The following is a 14342-nucleotide window of genomic DNA, read 5'->3' as shown; positions in this document are numbered from 1 at the left end:
GCGGGTACCCTGCAGCCTGACTCGGCGTCTTCCTCCTGCTACAGGGTCCTTGGAGCTCATCTCTACCGCTGCCAACCACTCCAATGCCGCCATTCGGAAAATGGTGAGTGTGGTGCTCCTGGAGGATGCGTGAGGGCCCCACAGCGTGCACGCCTCCTGTGCTAGACAAGCCTGCCCCTTACTGGCTCATAGCTCAGTCTCAGCCAGTACGGCTGCTATGACAAAATCCCAGACAGGCTCACACCACAGTGAGTATCTCAAGCTCTGGGTCCCAGCCCCCTTGTCCCTGTCCCTGGCTGGTGGGTGGTGGTCTCCTCCCATGTCTGTGTGGGAAAAGCAGAGCATGCTCTGGTGTCTCGTGTCAGGGCTTGACCCCATCGTGGAGCCCCCATCCCCAAGACTATGACCTCCCCTATACTTCCACCTCCCAAGGGCCCCACCTCCAGACACAGTCCAGAGGTGGAGGGGAAGGCATCCCCTTGTTGATGTCACACCTCTGAGGCCTGGGGTCTGATTCGGAGGCTCTCCTGGAGCCCATGCCCACACCCTATTGTGACCCAGGTGGCCTTGTCCCTTGTTTGGTCTGCACAGTGCCGGCACAGAATTTCTAAGTCCTTGCCCAGAATTCCAGATGAGGGGGTTCACAGGAGAATCCAAACTTCTGGCTTTGCTGGGAAGCCCCATAAGCCCCGCCCCAGCCTGTGCCCTCACAGGCAGTTCTCCAGGTCACCACAGTCCCAATCTTGAGACCTGTTTCTTTTCACATGGGCACTGCTGTTTTTTAAGAGGAAGAAAAGCGAAATATTTGTTTGACCCCACGTCTCTCAAATGTGAGATACAAGAGACAGCCACTTATTTCCTCATGGCTGTTGCTGTGTGCAGTCCGGTGCAGTGTCCTCTGCAACTGCCTGTCGTGGGTTTGTTCTGGAGCCCCTGGGACAGGCCAGCCTGAGATCAGGCCCCCTGGGGTTCCACTGCAACCCAAACAGGTTAGATCTTGCTCTGGTCCTTTCTAACTTCCCTTTCTACCTCCCGACAACTAAATCTGACGGAGGCAGAAGAGGTGCTTCTCAGAGTCTGTGGTCGTGAGCTCACAGGGAGCCCCTATGGGTTTCCATCTCTGAGGGGTATGGACACAACCTGAGGTCTCCCTGCCTGCTTATTCTCACTGTCCACAGCTGTCCCTTCTGCCCCCCACCCCCACCCCATGCTCATTGACTGCCTGTGTCTGGACCAGAAACAGAAGGGCTAGCCAAACCAGCCTGCTTCTGGGACATGGCAGGCTCAGGTTCTGTGTCACTGAGCTGATGTTACTGTGGGCTCAGCTGTGCCTTCAGCTGTGTTCATTCCTGGGTCCCAACTCCTGCCCTGGGTGCTGGCAGTGACAAGTGAGGGCCCATAGCCTGTGGGCTCAGAGCTGGGGTCACAGGCTGCTGCCCCTTTCCTGTCACACCCCAGGGACACTGGTTGGCCACTGACCACCAAGCCAGTCTTGAGGCCAGAGGGAAAGGACCTGCAGACTGGTCTGGTGTCATGAGGGCCCTGGCCATGTGGTCTGAGTGTGGAACAGGAAACCAGGCCGGGTCGTCACAGGCAGTGATGGGGGCTAAATCTCTTCTCTGACATAGAAGGGCCCACCCGGTTCTTTGCAGGAACAACCCCAGCAGCTCATGTGATCTGTCCATGCCCTAGTTTCCTGGTCTGTAAATTAGGGATAAAATGGCCCATACCTCCCGGGTGAGTGCTGGAATTACAGGAGCTGATACCCACCTTGCGCCTTGCGTGTGGGCTCCCTGCCCTGACCTGGTGACCTGGTTCCTGGCCCGGCTTACAGGGTGGGGTTCCTCTCACCTCTGGGCCCATCCCCCACCCCAGCGGGCCTGAGCCCTGTGTCTCTCACAGGAGAAAATGCACAAGCTCCTGGAGGTGTACGAGCGACTGGGTGGGGAGGAGGACATCGTCAATCCCGCCAACGAGCTGATCAAGGAGGGCCCCATCCAGAAGTTGTCGGCCAAGAGTGGCTCAGCACAGGACCGCCACCTCTTCCTGGTCAGGCCCTGCCCCGCCCTGCCCTGACTGTCACACCCCCTCACCCTGAGCACCGCCTTGCCCAGCCCAGCTGCAGAGCCCTGCCTCCCTCCTCTGTCGCCCTTCCATTGTGGAGGTGCAGGCACCTCTCACCCCGTGCCTGTCCCTGTTGCAGTTCAACAGCATGATCCTTTACTGTGTGCCCAAACTGCGTCTCATGGGCCAGAAGTTCAGTGTCCGGGAGAAGATGGACATTTCGGGCCTCCAGGTGGGTGAGGCCCTCCCTCTTCCCTCTTCCCTGCTTCCCTGGCAGGGCTCAGGACAGGGAGGGTCACTGAGCCCCGGCTGCTGGAGGGTCACCGCTGCACCTGGCCTCCCACCCACTTTTCGAGCTTCGGCTCTGTGCCCACATGTGGCCTAGGTGTTTCTGAGTCCCACTCAGCCTGGCACCGTGGGTGGTGTGAGCAGGATCCGTCCCTCCACTGGCCTGCCTTCCAGGGATTGCTGCCCTGTGCTTGCAGGACGAAGGACAGCACCAGTCTGGGCGAGCCTCTGTCCCTGCGGGCTTGGTGCTCAGAGCCCCATTTACAGACCCAAAGGCAAAGCCTGAGTGAATGTGGACGGGCTGCCCTCCCTGCCCAACCCTGGTCCCCTGGTCCTGTGTGTGCTTCTCTCCTGCTGCACTGTCTTGGAGTCCACATGAGGTTCTGCAGGCCCGGGATCCAGACAACATGTTGTCTGCCTTCCCTGTCTCCTGAGCCTCTCCACCTCTCCATGTCTCCTGGCATAGGGGGCACAGGAGCTGGGCCTTCCCCAACCTGGGAGGGCTGTGAATTTCTCCAAAAATACTGAGCGCTAAATCCGTTTTAAAATATGAAGGTTTGCCTTAGTGATACAAGAAAAAATACTTACTTTGAAATTCTTTGAACCCAAGTCTAAGAAACACCATCAAAAGTAAAAGCTACAGAAAAAATTTTTTTTCTCATCGTTAGAAGAAATCATTTTTGTAGGTGTTTCTGTGTGAGAAATCAGTGGTGGGTGGTTAACTAGACATGCGAAGGCAGACACTCTCACCTTTGAGGCGTCTGGGAATTCCTGCTATGAGACTCGATCCCAGCTCCTGGGTGGGCCCGCATCTCCCCCCAGCTGGGCTGACAGTGGACTACATCCAGCCTAGTATCTTCGGGGTGGGGAATTGGGGATGAGGGGTGGCTTCCCATCACAGGGGCTGGTGGAGCACAGACCCAGCACAGGGGGACAGAGCCTCCTGGCCCTTTGAAGATTTCCCTTCCTCTCTCAGGGGCCGTGCCTTCAGGTGCGTTGGTGGGAAAGCTTCCATGTCTGGGGGCTGGTCCCTACTTGCTGAGAAGCCCTGCAGGCGGGAGGGTTTGGCCGGCACAGCTGTCAGTGCAGAGGATGAGAGGCCCTAGGCCTCCTCCATGGACCAGCTCCCCTGGTGTCCCATCTGCCAGGTCACCTGTGCCCCTCCTGCAGAACAGCTTGAGGCTGTCGCTCGGGGCCTGCTAAGCCATCAGCGGTTTTATTTTGTCCTTTGACCCTTGTGCCTCCAGGTGCAGGATATCGTCAAGTCAAATGCAGCGCACACGTTCATCATAAAGGGAAGGAAACGGTCCCTGGAGCTGCAGACCCGGTACGGGTAGCCATCCCAGCAGCTGCTGCTGTAAATGTCTATGACCTGAGATTTTAGCAGACGGCTTCCTTTTCTAAACGGAATAACTTTGCAACCCGTTCTTTTCGTTCATTTTATTCACTAGTGACTTAAAATGTAACAGGTCTAAAGGGAAGTTGATGAGAATTGAGCCCCTGGCTTCCTCTTCCCCCACCAGCAGACATTCTTAATCACCTCTGAGCTGATCTTCCCGAACTGGGCATGAAGGTGTCCCAGGTTTTCAAATCACACACAGCTGTTTACCATACGGCCCGTTCTGCTTCTTGCTTTGTTCATTTAGTTTACCAGGCACCATCCCAGATCTGAGCCCCGTTTCCAGAAGCAGCATAATTTTCCATCATGATCACCTGTGCTCAGTCCAGGTCTCACTGTGGCAGGTGCTGCAAGCAGCATCCTTGCACTAGATTTGTGCATGCTTGTCTTCATTCCATCAGAGAGGTTCCTGAAGGAGAACTATTGGTCTGAGGGTAGCACATCTGCTTTAAGTTGTGGTGGCTACTGCCACACTCTCCTGGGATTGGTGCAGGCTTATGCTCTGCTTTGGGGGCGTGTGCGGGAGATCCCATCTCGTTTCTGCCAGCAATGTGAGGTCTTTGTAATGACCTGTTCTGGTCCAGGGATGTGTTGGTATATATCCAGTGCAGAGGAGTCTGCAGACCACACCTGACCCTATGTAGGTGCATCTGACTCTGCCTGGATATACCTGAACATACCTGACAATATGTGGCCATACTTGACTCTGCATCTGACCCCACTTGCCCCACCTGGCTGCACCTGATCCTACCAAATCTCGTGTGACTGCACCTGAGTCCACCTGGCCACACTTAACCTCACCTGGACACACTTGACTACACCTGATCCCACCTGGCTACACTTGATTACACCTGGTCTCGTGATTGCACCTGAGTCCACCTGGGCACACCTTGTCTACCTGGTTGCATCTGGCCCCACTTGCCCACAGTGTACAGGGCACTCAAGGACGGTCTTCCAAGGCCCTGAGCTGCATTGTGAGGCTGTGAGCAGCTCGGGGGTGTGCCACAAGACTGAGAGGAATGGGGGTTAGCAGCGTCTAAGACAGGGTTAATAAGATGCTGTGTTTGTATTTATAGGACAGAAGAGGAGAAAAAAGAATGGATTCAGGTGAAGCTCCTAAAATTTTAAAGTAATAAGATGACCAAATTCTTGTGCAGTGTGGCCATTTCACGTTGGAGCGAGTGATGGAGCGGCCCCCTGACTCCCCACGTTGCCCACCTGTCCATCCTCCTCGAAATGACAAAGTGCTCTCTTTAAGTACCTTCAGACACCACCAGCCTTTCAGCCCTTTCACTTGTTTAGCACCACAGTAGTTAAGCAAAAATGAAGGGCTAGAGGCGGGCAAGCAGGGAGGGGCCCTCACCCTGGGGCTGAGTCTGTGCTGCTGGGGGGCCCGAGGGGTCCCCACAGCCAGTCTGCAGGAACAGTGGGTTAGTGGGACGAGCAGCTGACCTTGGGCGGGGTGGGGGGGTGGGGGGCGCTGTGCTTCCAGAGGCAACCGGTAAGTGTCCTGGGGCAGCGAGAGCACACTTGCCTTGGGACCAGCCACAGTGGGTACTCTGGACAGAGACCAAAGCCCCTGAAGGCAAAGGTCAAAGCAGAGGCTGAGCAGGGAGCCCGGTGGAGTGCTAACTGGGAAGGCCTTGTGGCTTCCAGAGTTCATAGAAATTTAGGTGGGAAGAGAAAAAGGAAATTCAAACAGAAATGAGGGGGACATACTGACATAGGACATGGAAATATATCCAAAAATCCACACAGAATGTCCGGGAAGTGTCCGCAGCAGCCTGGAATGCTGGGAGGGCACCCGACCACATGCAGGGCAGGCCTGGGACCTGTGCATGGGAAGTGGGGTCTGGGTCGGCCACAGGTGACCTGTCTGTGGGGACGGGTATGCTGGTCTTGCCCTCCTTGATGTGCTCACTGAGGGCCCTTGTTCTCTGGGGGTCTGTCTCAGGTCATCGAGGACACCATAGAGAGGCACAAGCAGAACAGCCAGACCTTCAAGGCCTTCAGTAGCTCCTTCGGCCAGGATGAGGACCCATCCCTCCCTCCAAATCCCTCTGTGAGCACCAGTGCCCCAGGGCTGGGGGAGGGTTGGGATGAGGCCCCATGTGGAAGGGCGGCATCTCGGAGGGACGCTGGTCCCTGCATTCTCCCTGACTATGCTCACCGCCTGTCCTTCACGGAGTGCCCACGGGGGCAGCCAGGCCTCATGAGGTGGGGCTGTGATCTTATCAGTGGGGGCAGCTCGCTTGTCCCCATATGGAGCACCCTGGGGCCAAGGGGGACCAGGAGGCAGGGTACCCGCCCAGGGCCAGGTAGGGGACGACAGCTGCAGCTGCTCATTGGGGGCACTCTGGGTCGCAGCCACCTCCTGAGGGCACAGCCACCTTCAGAGGAAAGGTCCCTCACTCCCATCTCCTGCCAGAGGCAGTCGTGAAACCAAGGATGCCCAACTGTCCCAAGTCCCCAGCACCAGGCCTAGCTGGCCCTCCCCACGGCCTTTCCAGGCTGCATGTCAGGCCACTTAATATTCACGTCAAATCTCTTATATTTTTTTTGCTTTCTGGGCATATTTTAGAAGAAAAGTTTGCATTCCTCCCCAGCTGCCTTGAATAGAGGCATCGTGGATTCAGCAATATCCCTGTGGTTAAAGTGATACAGGAGGAGCCAAGCTGCCCTCTGGCCTAGCAGGCCTGAGGATGAAGAGGAGGGGGTGTTATAGCCGGGTGGTCTGGGCAGGCCTCCGGGAGTGTCCCACACTGGGCCCTTGTGGTCAAACGGGAGGGCTGGGGTGCTCTCTGTGGTTCATGCTGCACTGGGTCTCAGTCTGTGGCTGGGGAACCCCTGCTCATGCTGGCTGTCTCTGTTCCTTCCAGGTGGTGAGTGCCAGCCCTGAGGAGCCTGCCCTGGCAGCCAGTGGTGGAGGGGGTGTTGCAGGGGTGAGTGACACTCCGGCTTCAGCAGGGGCAGGAGGTAGAGGATGAGGTTGGGCCGGAGTGCCCTCTGGGGCACTGTTGGATGGGGGTGCCCTCTGGGGTGAGGGTCGGGGTGCCCTCTGGGGTGCAATTGGATAGGGATGCCCTCCGGCACGAGGGTTGGGTAGCCCTCCGGACTGAGGTCCAGGGGTAAGCCACCCCCATGTGTCCTGAGTCCCCCTGGGACAGGCTCTGGCCCTGCTGGGAGAGGCTCAGGGAGGGGCCCACGCGTCGTTGCATCAGTTGGGTGGTGCTCACACAGCCGTGCTCTATACCATGTGTGAAAAGTATGTGGATGAAATGTGACTCAGTGGCGCCTCCTCCTTAGGCAGCTTGGCTGTCCCCAGGGAAAGGTCAGCCCCTGGCTGTGGGGTTTGGCAGGACACTGGGCAAGGGGTTGGCACTCCCAGGGAAGACTTCTCAGGGGGAATGTCCCACCCGCACCTCTGGCCCAGGAAGGCAGGGGTGCCCAGGACCCCACTCCATATCTGCTCACCTGTCCACCTGGGGCAGCACAGGTGGGGAAGGGGCTGGGCAGCCTGTGCCATGTCCTCCCTGGTGGACATGCTGACCACCCCCTGCCAGTGGTTTGGGGGATTAGGTAGAAGGGTGAGGGTGTGTGCCTGGCCCATCGTGAGCATCCAGGGCAGGGGAGCATGGTTACTGATCCCTGGCCTACTGGTCATGGACCCCAGTGACAGTCATGCCCCAAGACACCAGGGGGGTGTGGCACCTGCAGGCTGCTGAAGGGCGCTCCTGGGTAGGCAGGCGGAGCAGGGCTGGGTCCCACCCTGAGGCTGTCCGCCCAAGCCCCAGCCTGACCCCTGGGTCTGAGGCCCCCTAGTCTCCCACCTGCCAGCCTCTCCCTCCCCCTCCCATGCTCTGCCCTCCAGGCCTCCAGGCTCCACGGGTGCTGCCCCTTGGGCAGCCCAGAGCTGCTGGAGAGTCCCCCGAATCCAGTGGAGGCCCAGAGCTTGTCCAGTCTGGTTATGCAGTGTGGGCGTTGTTCTGGGCAGCCCCACCGCAGGGGCCCTGGTAGACAGAGCCCGCCAGGGGAAGGGGATGCTGGACGCAGCATCCTGGGGGCGGCAGTGGTCTCTGTGGCCACAAGGAGTGAGGTTCCTCTCAGGAGCTGAATGTTGGTAAGAACGTGTCTCCCATCTTGGCTTATGCTGGGAGGCTGGGCCCGGGGCAGCCCGCATTCCTTATGAGAGCAGAGCTCGGGCCCCCACCATGTCCCTCCGGCTCCTGGGGGCTTCCAGAACCTTGAGAAGTGTGGGCCTCACAGAAGGATGGAGCGTTGGGGGACAATATGGGGGTAGGGGCCAATGACAGGAGGAAGCCCCTTATTCAAGTGGGGCCCTGGTGCCATGGGTGCTGGAGAGCAGAATGAGGTCTCAAGTAAGTAGCATCACTGAGTCAGGTAGCATGAAAGTGGCATGGGCAGTGGGGGATTGTGGTCTTATCACAGCCCATGAGCCCCCTGAGGGACTTCCTCACCCTCTTGCCCTCCCTGCTCTTACTCCACCCTGCCCCAGGGCCTTTGCACCTGCCCAGGACCCTCAGCAGATGAACAGAGTAATTGTCCCCATGCTTTCCTCACTGGTGTGTCCTGTGAGCAGAGGTGTTGGTGGGTGTGGGACAGGTCATCGGAGGTGAGGGTTGGGCCGTATAGGGCCTGACCTGGACCTGTTCAGGGTACGTTTATGGACGGGGCTCAAAAATGAGGTTTCATTCTGACGCCAAAAGTGTGATCCTTGCCACAGATTTAGGCCTTTTCCCAACACACTTAGAGAGGAAGGTGAAGCCCACGTGGCGGCTGGCCCCATTCCCCAGCGCTGGTGTCCTCAGACGCGTGGTTCGGCAAGCGCCTTCCTAGGAGGAGCTCAGCCCAGAGCCCAGAAGTTTCGCAAGGTAGCTACAGCCCTGTGTCCTGCAGAAGTCACATTGTGCTTCACAGATCAGTGCCCCAGGGCTCAGACCCAGGGTGACGTTTGCACCCCTCCACGGCAGAGCCAGGCCCCGCCCCCACCACCCGGCTGGGACCTGGGGATTCACAGAGCTAGTGCTGCCCTTCTACCCCGAGCCCAGCTCCGGAGCTTTGGACAGAGCTGCTCACCAGGAGCCAGGGGGCCAGGTGGGGCCTGTGTCCAGCCTGCAAGACCAGGGACCACCAGGAGGGCATCAGAGGCCCATCGTCCAGCCTCTTGTGGGGCCCAGTTCTTACCTGAGTGTGCCTCCTACTTCTGGGTTGTGGGTCCGAAAATGCTCGAGTGAACCAGACCCTCTGCCCTGGGCACCTCCTGTGCCCATGTTGGCATGTTGGGTGCTTTGGGTGGACACTAGCAGATGCCGTTCTGTACCCATGGAAGACACAGCCTAGGCCTTTCAATGCCCCAGCATCCACGAGAACAATAACCCAGCCAGGTGCTGGGAAGACCCGCCCTGGGCTGTGCAGGTGGGCACCTGACCCGCGTGCAGGTTGGCACCTGTCCCCTGTGTTGGGAGACCGTGTGGCAGAGGTGGCACAGTGGGCGGGCTGGGCTACGGCCCCTCATTTGTGGTTGCTTCCCCCACCCACACTCAGAGCCGCCTTGCAGCAGACTGCCTTCTGTCCGCCAGCCTCGGGGCTCTGGCCTCCCCCCAGCCCCAGCACCCTCACTGCCTCCATCCCTCGGGCTAGCCCTCCCCTCTGGCCCCTTTGCCCTCAGGATGCCCTGGAAGCCCCCAAGGCCATGCCCTTGGGTCCAGCTGACCTCTGACCACACCTGCCTCCCGGGCCCTTGGCGTCCTCACCTGGCAAACAGGGACACTGGAGCCACCCTGAGGGATGGTGGAGGACCCTTGTCTCCCCTGCCCTGTGCCCTGGCCCCCAGGTAGCACCCCTCCTGTGTCTGGCCCTGAGCAGTCCCCAGATGGTCTCAGGAAAGGAGCTGCAAGTGGGGTAGGGAGATGTGGGAATATGAGGGGAAACAGGTGGTCAGTCAGGGTCCCGGCGCTGTGATGGGCTTCAGGATCGGTTGCCAACTCTGCTGTACAGATGGAGACACTGAGGCTCAGAGAGGAGGAGACTTGTCCATGGTCTTGTGGCTACTGGGGGTCAGGGCAGGGACTGGGGCCCATCCCCCACCTTGTACAGGTCCTACCCAGATGGAGAAACTGAGGCTCAGCCAGGCGACCCCGCAGAGCCCCCACGAAAGCCTCATGCTGCACCTGCTGCCGTGAGAGCCCTGCGTCCCGTCCCACATGGCTGCCCGCAGTGCAGGGGGAGCCCCGTGCCTGGGCGGCGAGGGGGCAGGGGCTGGTTGGATGCGGGCTGCTTTGCTTTCTGCTTGTTTACTGTGTTTCTTCCTCTTCTACGGGATGTTCCCGGGAAACAACTGAGAGGGCACAGTCAACGAGGCTAGGAAGGTCTGGGCCCCATGCGGCCCTGGGAGTGTCTGGGTGTGCCCCCCTGCCCCGGAGGCCTCCACACTTGCTCACTCGGTAGTACCCCTTCTGGTAGGCACCAGGTTCTCTAGGTGTGCCCCTCTGGGTTGGGGGGGGGGGTGGTCTTCTGAGCCGTGCCATGCCGGCAACTGTGATCTGCGTCCCTCTGTGGCCTGGACCCCCTCATGGGCAGGGCACTGCTTCCTTACTTTTGGACAACAACAGGGTTAAAAAAATACATGTTTGACAATGAAGAAGATACAGGGTTGTTTGTAGAGACGGAGGAGGTGGAACGAAGTGAGACCCCCTCTTCCCTCCCCACCCTCTGTGGGGTTGGATGTCCCTGCAGACGTGGCACAACTTGTTGAAATGCATGTTATGGTGTTTTCGTGACTTGTCTAAGGCTTTTTTAAGCTCTCTGAACACAAACCACATTGAGTTTCCTGACTTCCTGTTGTTGCCCCTGTCAGCTGCTGGGTGGGAGGATCAGACAGCTTGGTGGAGATGTGGGGGGGGGGGGGTGCATCCCCAGAGCCTCAGGCCACGCTGGGCACATGCGCCCCCTCCCCAGTGTGGATACTGGGCACCATCCTTTCAGACCCACCAGGTTGTCACTGGCCTCTGTGTAGGCCGAGTTCCAGGCCCCTGAGACCCTCCTGATGTGCGACGGTGACCCCAGGGCAGCCTGGGGGCAGGGCTGGGCAGGGGCTAAGGCCACGATTCCTTGGCTTCTTTCCCTTCTGCATTTTGCCCCGCACATGCACTGCCCACATTCACCGGGCTTCCCTGCACACTTGCCTCCTGTAGCTCGAGTCCAGGAGAGGGTCTGCTAAGACCGGGCGCGACAAAGAGAAGCTGGGCTGCAGGAGCTGCGGCGAGGCCTTCAACTCCATCACCAAGAGGAAGCACCGGTGCAAGCTGTGTGGGGTGGTGAGTCCAGGCCGGCGGTTCTGCCACGACCAGGGACAGCACCCTGCAGCAGACAGGGAGACCCCACCTGCGGCCTGTTCAGCTCTGGTGTCAGACCGACAGTCTTGTGGGTGAAAAAGTGCCAGATTTGGAAGCACAGCTTGGAGCTGGGTGGCCTCCCACTGCACCGCCCCCCCAACCCCGCCCGCAGTGATCATCTCCCCTGTTCTCCTCACAGAGGCCAGAGCCCTTTTTCCTGAGGATGGGCTTCTGAACTTGGTGTTGAAAGGGAGGGTTTTTCCTGGTAAAAGGATTGTTGATTCAAGTACTTCCAGGCTAAGTTATTAAAATGGCACACGTGTTAGCAAGTGGGTCTTAGCACAGAGCTGTGTTAGAACTGGTTTTCCACAGGGCCCCGCAGACTGTGCTGGGCATGGTATTTATTGTCATGCCTTCGTGTGAAACCTTGAAACCCTGGGGAAAGGAGAGAGAAATGTATGAATCCTCACATGAAGGACAGATGAGTGATGGATGTGTGAGTTGTGGGGGGATGGATGGATGGATGGGTGGATGGGTGAAAGGATGGAAAGGTGGATGGATGGATGGATGGATGGATGGATGGATGGATGGATAGATGGAAAGATGGATGGATTCATGTGTCATCATCTGTCTATCCACTCACTAATCCAACCATCCAGAGAAATAGAAACAAATCCAGTAGAATTCATGGAAATTGCTTAATATAGGGTAACTCTATGTTCAGTTTTTTGGAGGTGGATCTCTGTTTTCCCCAGAAGCTCTGCCATCTTGCATTCCCACAAACAACACACAAGGGGTAGGTTTCTCCACGCCCTCACCAGCATCCTCACCAACACTGTTTTGGGTCCTAGCCATCCTGACAGGCATGACATATCTGGTTCCTCCTCGTCCCTTTGATTTGCGTTTCCCTGGTGGTTAGTGATCCTTCCATGTACCTGGTGCCCCTTCCCAGTCTCCTACCATGCGCACAGATGCTGGGACCCTCCAAGAAAGGAAACAAGTCCCGGATGGCCAGCGAGGGCCAGCATTGGGATCCCTGCCCTCTGATGAGGCTCCCCTGCACGTGCTCTGTCCCTCCTGTCCCCAGGGGCCGGGGTCACAGGTGCCCTCTGCCTTACAGGTCATCTGTGGGAAGTGCTCTGAGTTCAAGGCTGAGAATGGCAGGCAGAGCCGGGTCTGCCGAGGGTGTTTCCTGACGCAGCGGGCGGTACCTGAGAGCCCCAGCCCCGAGGTGGCACCTGAGGAGCCCAAGCACAGCACAGAGGTAGGCAGGCCAGGTCCTGTGACTGTCCTGGATGGGAGCCCTGCCCCTGGCAGCCTCTGTGGACTGTGCCCCCAGGGCTTTTGGTGTCCCCTGTGCCAAGAGAGATAGTGCGTGTACGTGTGCGCGTGTGTGCAGTGTATGTGTTCATGTGCACGTGGTGTACATGTTTGTGATACATGCGTATGGTGTGTGTGTGTGGCGCGCGTGTGCAGCCCTTCCCTGTGAGCCATGCCCTGCCTCCTGCGATTCCATCTTGCCCTGTTTTATCTCTGTTTCTGGTTTGGTGCTGCCCATGCTCTCAGTCCTTTGGGGTCCAGACTGTACCAGGAGGCCTCGTGGTGACCCCGGGGTGGGTCAGGCTGGCCTGGGCCCTGGTGCAGCCTGTTTCCCAGGAGGCCAGGCCTGGCCTCCGCCCCCATGAGAATGACACCTACTGCGAGGCTGTACATGACCCCATCCTTTGTGTCTCCAGGGGCCAGCGGCTGTTGACCCCCAGCCCAGCCTGCTCTGCGGCCACCTGCAGGTGTCGGACAGTGGTGCAGCCTGGAGCGAGGTGTGGGCCACCATCCCAGCCTCAGACCCCCTGGAGCTGGTGCTGCACCTGCAGGAAGACAGCCAGGTATGTCCCCCACCTGCCCTCCAGTGGTGCTGGGCGGACACCCTGATTCTTGTAGCCCAGTGCCCCAGGTCCACAGTGCCCAGAGGGGCCTGGGACCAATGCTGCTCAGGCTCCTGTGATCGTCGGGCCTCAGTTTCCCTGGTTGCTCAAGGTCACCCCTCTGCTGCCCCCCATGGGGAAGAGTTCTGTGGTGCCAGGAGTGCCGAGGCCAGGGTGCTCACCTAGCTCTCCTTTGCTTCAGGATGGCTGGCCACCACGCACCGTCCCCCTCTCTGGCTGTACAGTGAGTGTGTTGGACCCCGCGGAGATGCCAGACTCCAGGCATGTGTGGCGGCTGCAGCGGGGCCAGCAGTCCTTGTACCTGAGCACCCCGTCAGTGGACCTGCAGAAGCGGTGGCTGGAGGCCCTGAGTGCAGCTGCCCGCGGGGACCCAGGCCTGGCGGCCCTGTGAGCTGAGCCTCCGGCAGGTGTCCCAATTCTGAAGCCACCCCAGCAGGGCCTGTGCTCACCTGGGAGGTGGTGTCCAAGACTACGTACAGGCTTTGTGCAGGTGTGGGGGGCTCCCGGCCCCCTGGGGGCGGACAGGCCACAGGGCACTTGACCCTGGAGGGACCTCTCTGAAGAGGAGGAAATGGGCCCAGCCACCCAGCATGTGTCCGGCTCTGCCCCAAGCCCCAGCAGTGTGGCCTGGCCAGGGTATGGCCTGTCAGGTGTGGGGCACCCAGCTCCAGAGGCAGAAGGAGCATCCTGGGGGTGCCTGGGGACCCCCTTTGAGGTAGAGGTCTGCGGTCATGCCTGCCCCCCCATACCATCTGTACTGTGCGAGCTGGACTGACTGACCCCGGACTCCACCTCCCTCCTGCCCACTCCTGGCCCTGAAACCCGCCTCCCCATTTGGGGGGGCCATTGGTCACATGGGGCATCCCTGTGGGGTGTACCTGAGAAGCCCAGGGGAGGCCCTTGGGCCTGCCCCTGCCTCACGTGGGGCCCGACATCTGTGTCTGTCTCCCCCCGCTGGCGGCAGGCAGTGCTTGTCTGTGGAAATAAATGCTGGCAGCCAGCAGCTGGGCACAGCCTCGGGGTTGGGGTTAGGGTGGTCTGGGGGAGACGGCGAAGGCACAGCGAGGCCTGCGGGGAGCAGGTCCCTGCCCAAGGGTGGGCAGGCTGTGAAGCACCCAGACCCCCCACCCCCTGGTCCAGTTGCTTCTCCGACGACCTCTGCTCCTTCTGCGCTCACTGAGCACCCACTGCCTCCGCAGGCCTAGGGGACTCTTCTCAGGGCACCCTGTCTGGGATGTTCCTACTTGATAGCTAAGGAAACTGAGTCACAGGAGGTCCCTCGGGTCCCATAAC

The 14342-nt window shown here is 59.3% G+C and overlaps 1 protein-coding gene across 1 annotated transcript in view; it reads left to right on the top strand.

Moving 5' to 3' along the window:
- The window catches only part of FGD3 (FYVE, RhoGEF and PH domain containing 3), a 30430-nt gene extending 16381 nt beyond the window's left edge, over window positions 1-14049 (top strand). The window contains exons 8-18 of the mRNA XM_072842408.1: window positions 45-103; window positions 1903-2049; window positions 2204-2296; window positions 3600-3679; window positions 4828-4858; window positions 5706-5813; window positions 6631-6693; window positions 10966-11088; window positions 12227-12370; window positions 12843-12989; window positions 13231-14049. Of these exons, the coding sequence (XP_072698509.1) occupies window positions 45-103; window positions 1903-2049; window positions 2204-2296; window positions 3600-3679; window positions 4828-4858; window positions 5706-5813; window positions 6631-6693; window positions 10966-11088; window positions 12227-12370; window positions 12843-12989; window positions 13231-13440 (1205 nt within the window). The 3' untranslated portion in view covers window positions 13441-14049. The remainder of the gene's footprint in view (window positions 1-44; window positions 104-1902; window positions 2050-2203; window positions 2297-3599; window positions 3680-4827; window positions 4859-5705; window positions 5814-6630; window positions 6694-10965; window positions 11089-12226; window positions 12371-12842; window positions 12990-13230) is intronic.
- The last annotated feature ends 293 nt before the right edge of the window (window positions 14050-14342 follow it).

Source organism: Canis lupus, chromosome 1, assembly GCF_048164855.1.
Source record: "Canis lupus baileyi chromosome 1, mCanLup2.hap1, whole genome shotgun sequence".
Classification (NCBI taxonomy): Eukaryota; Metazoa; Chordata; class Mammalia; order Carnivora; family Canidae; genus Canis; species Canis lupus.
The sequence above is the reverse complement of the archived record's forward strand: the minus strand, read 5'-3'. Positions and strand labels throughout refer to the sequence as shown.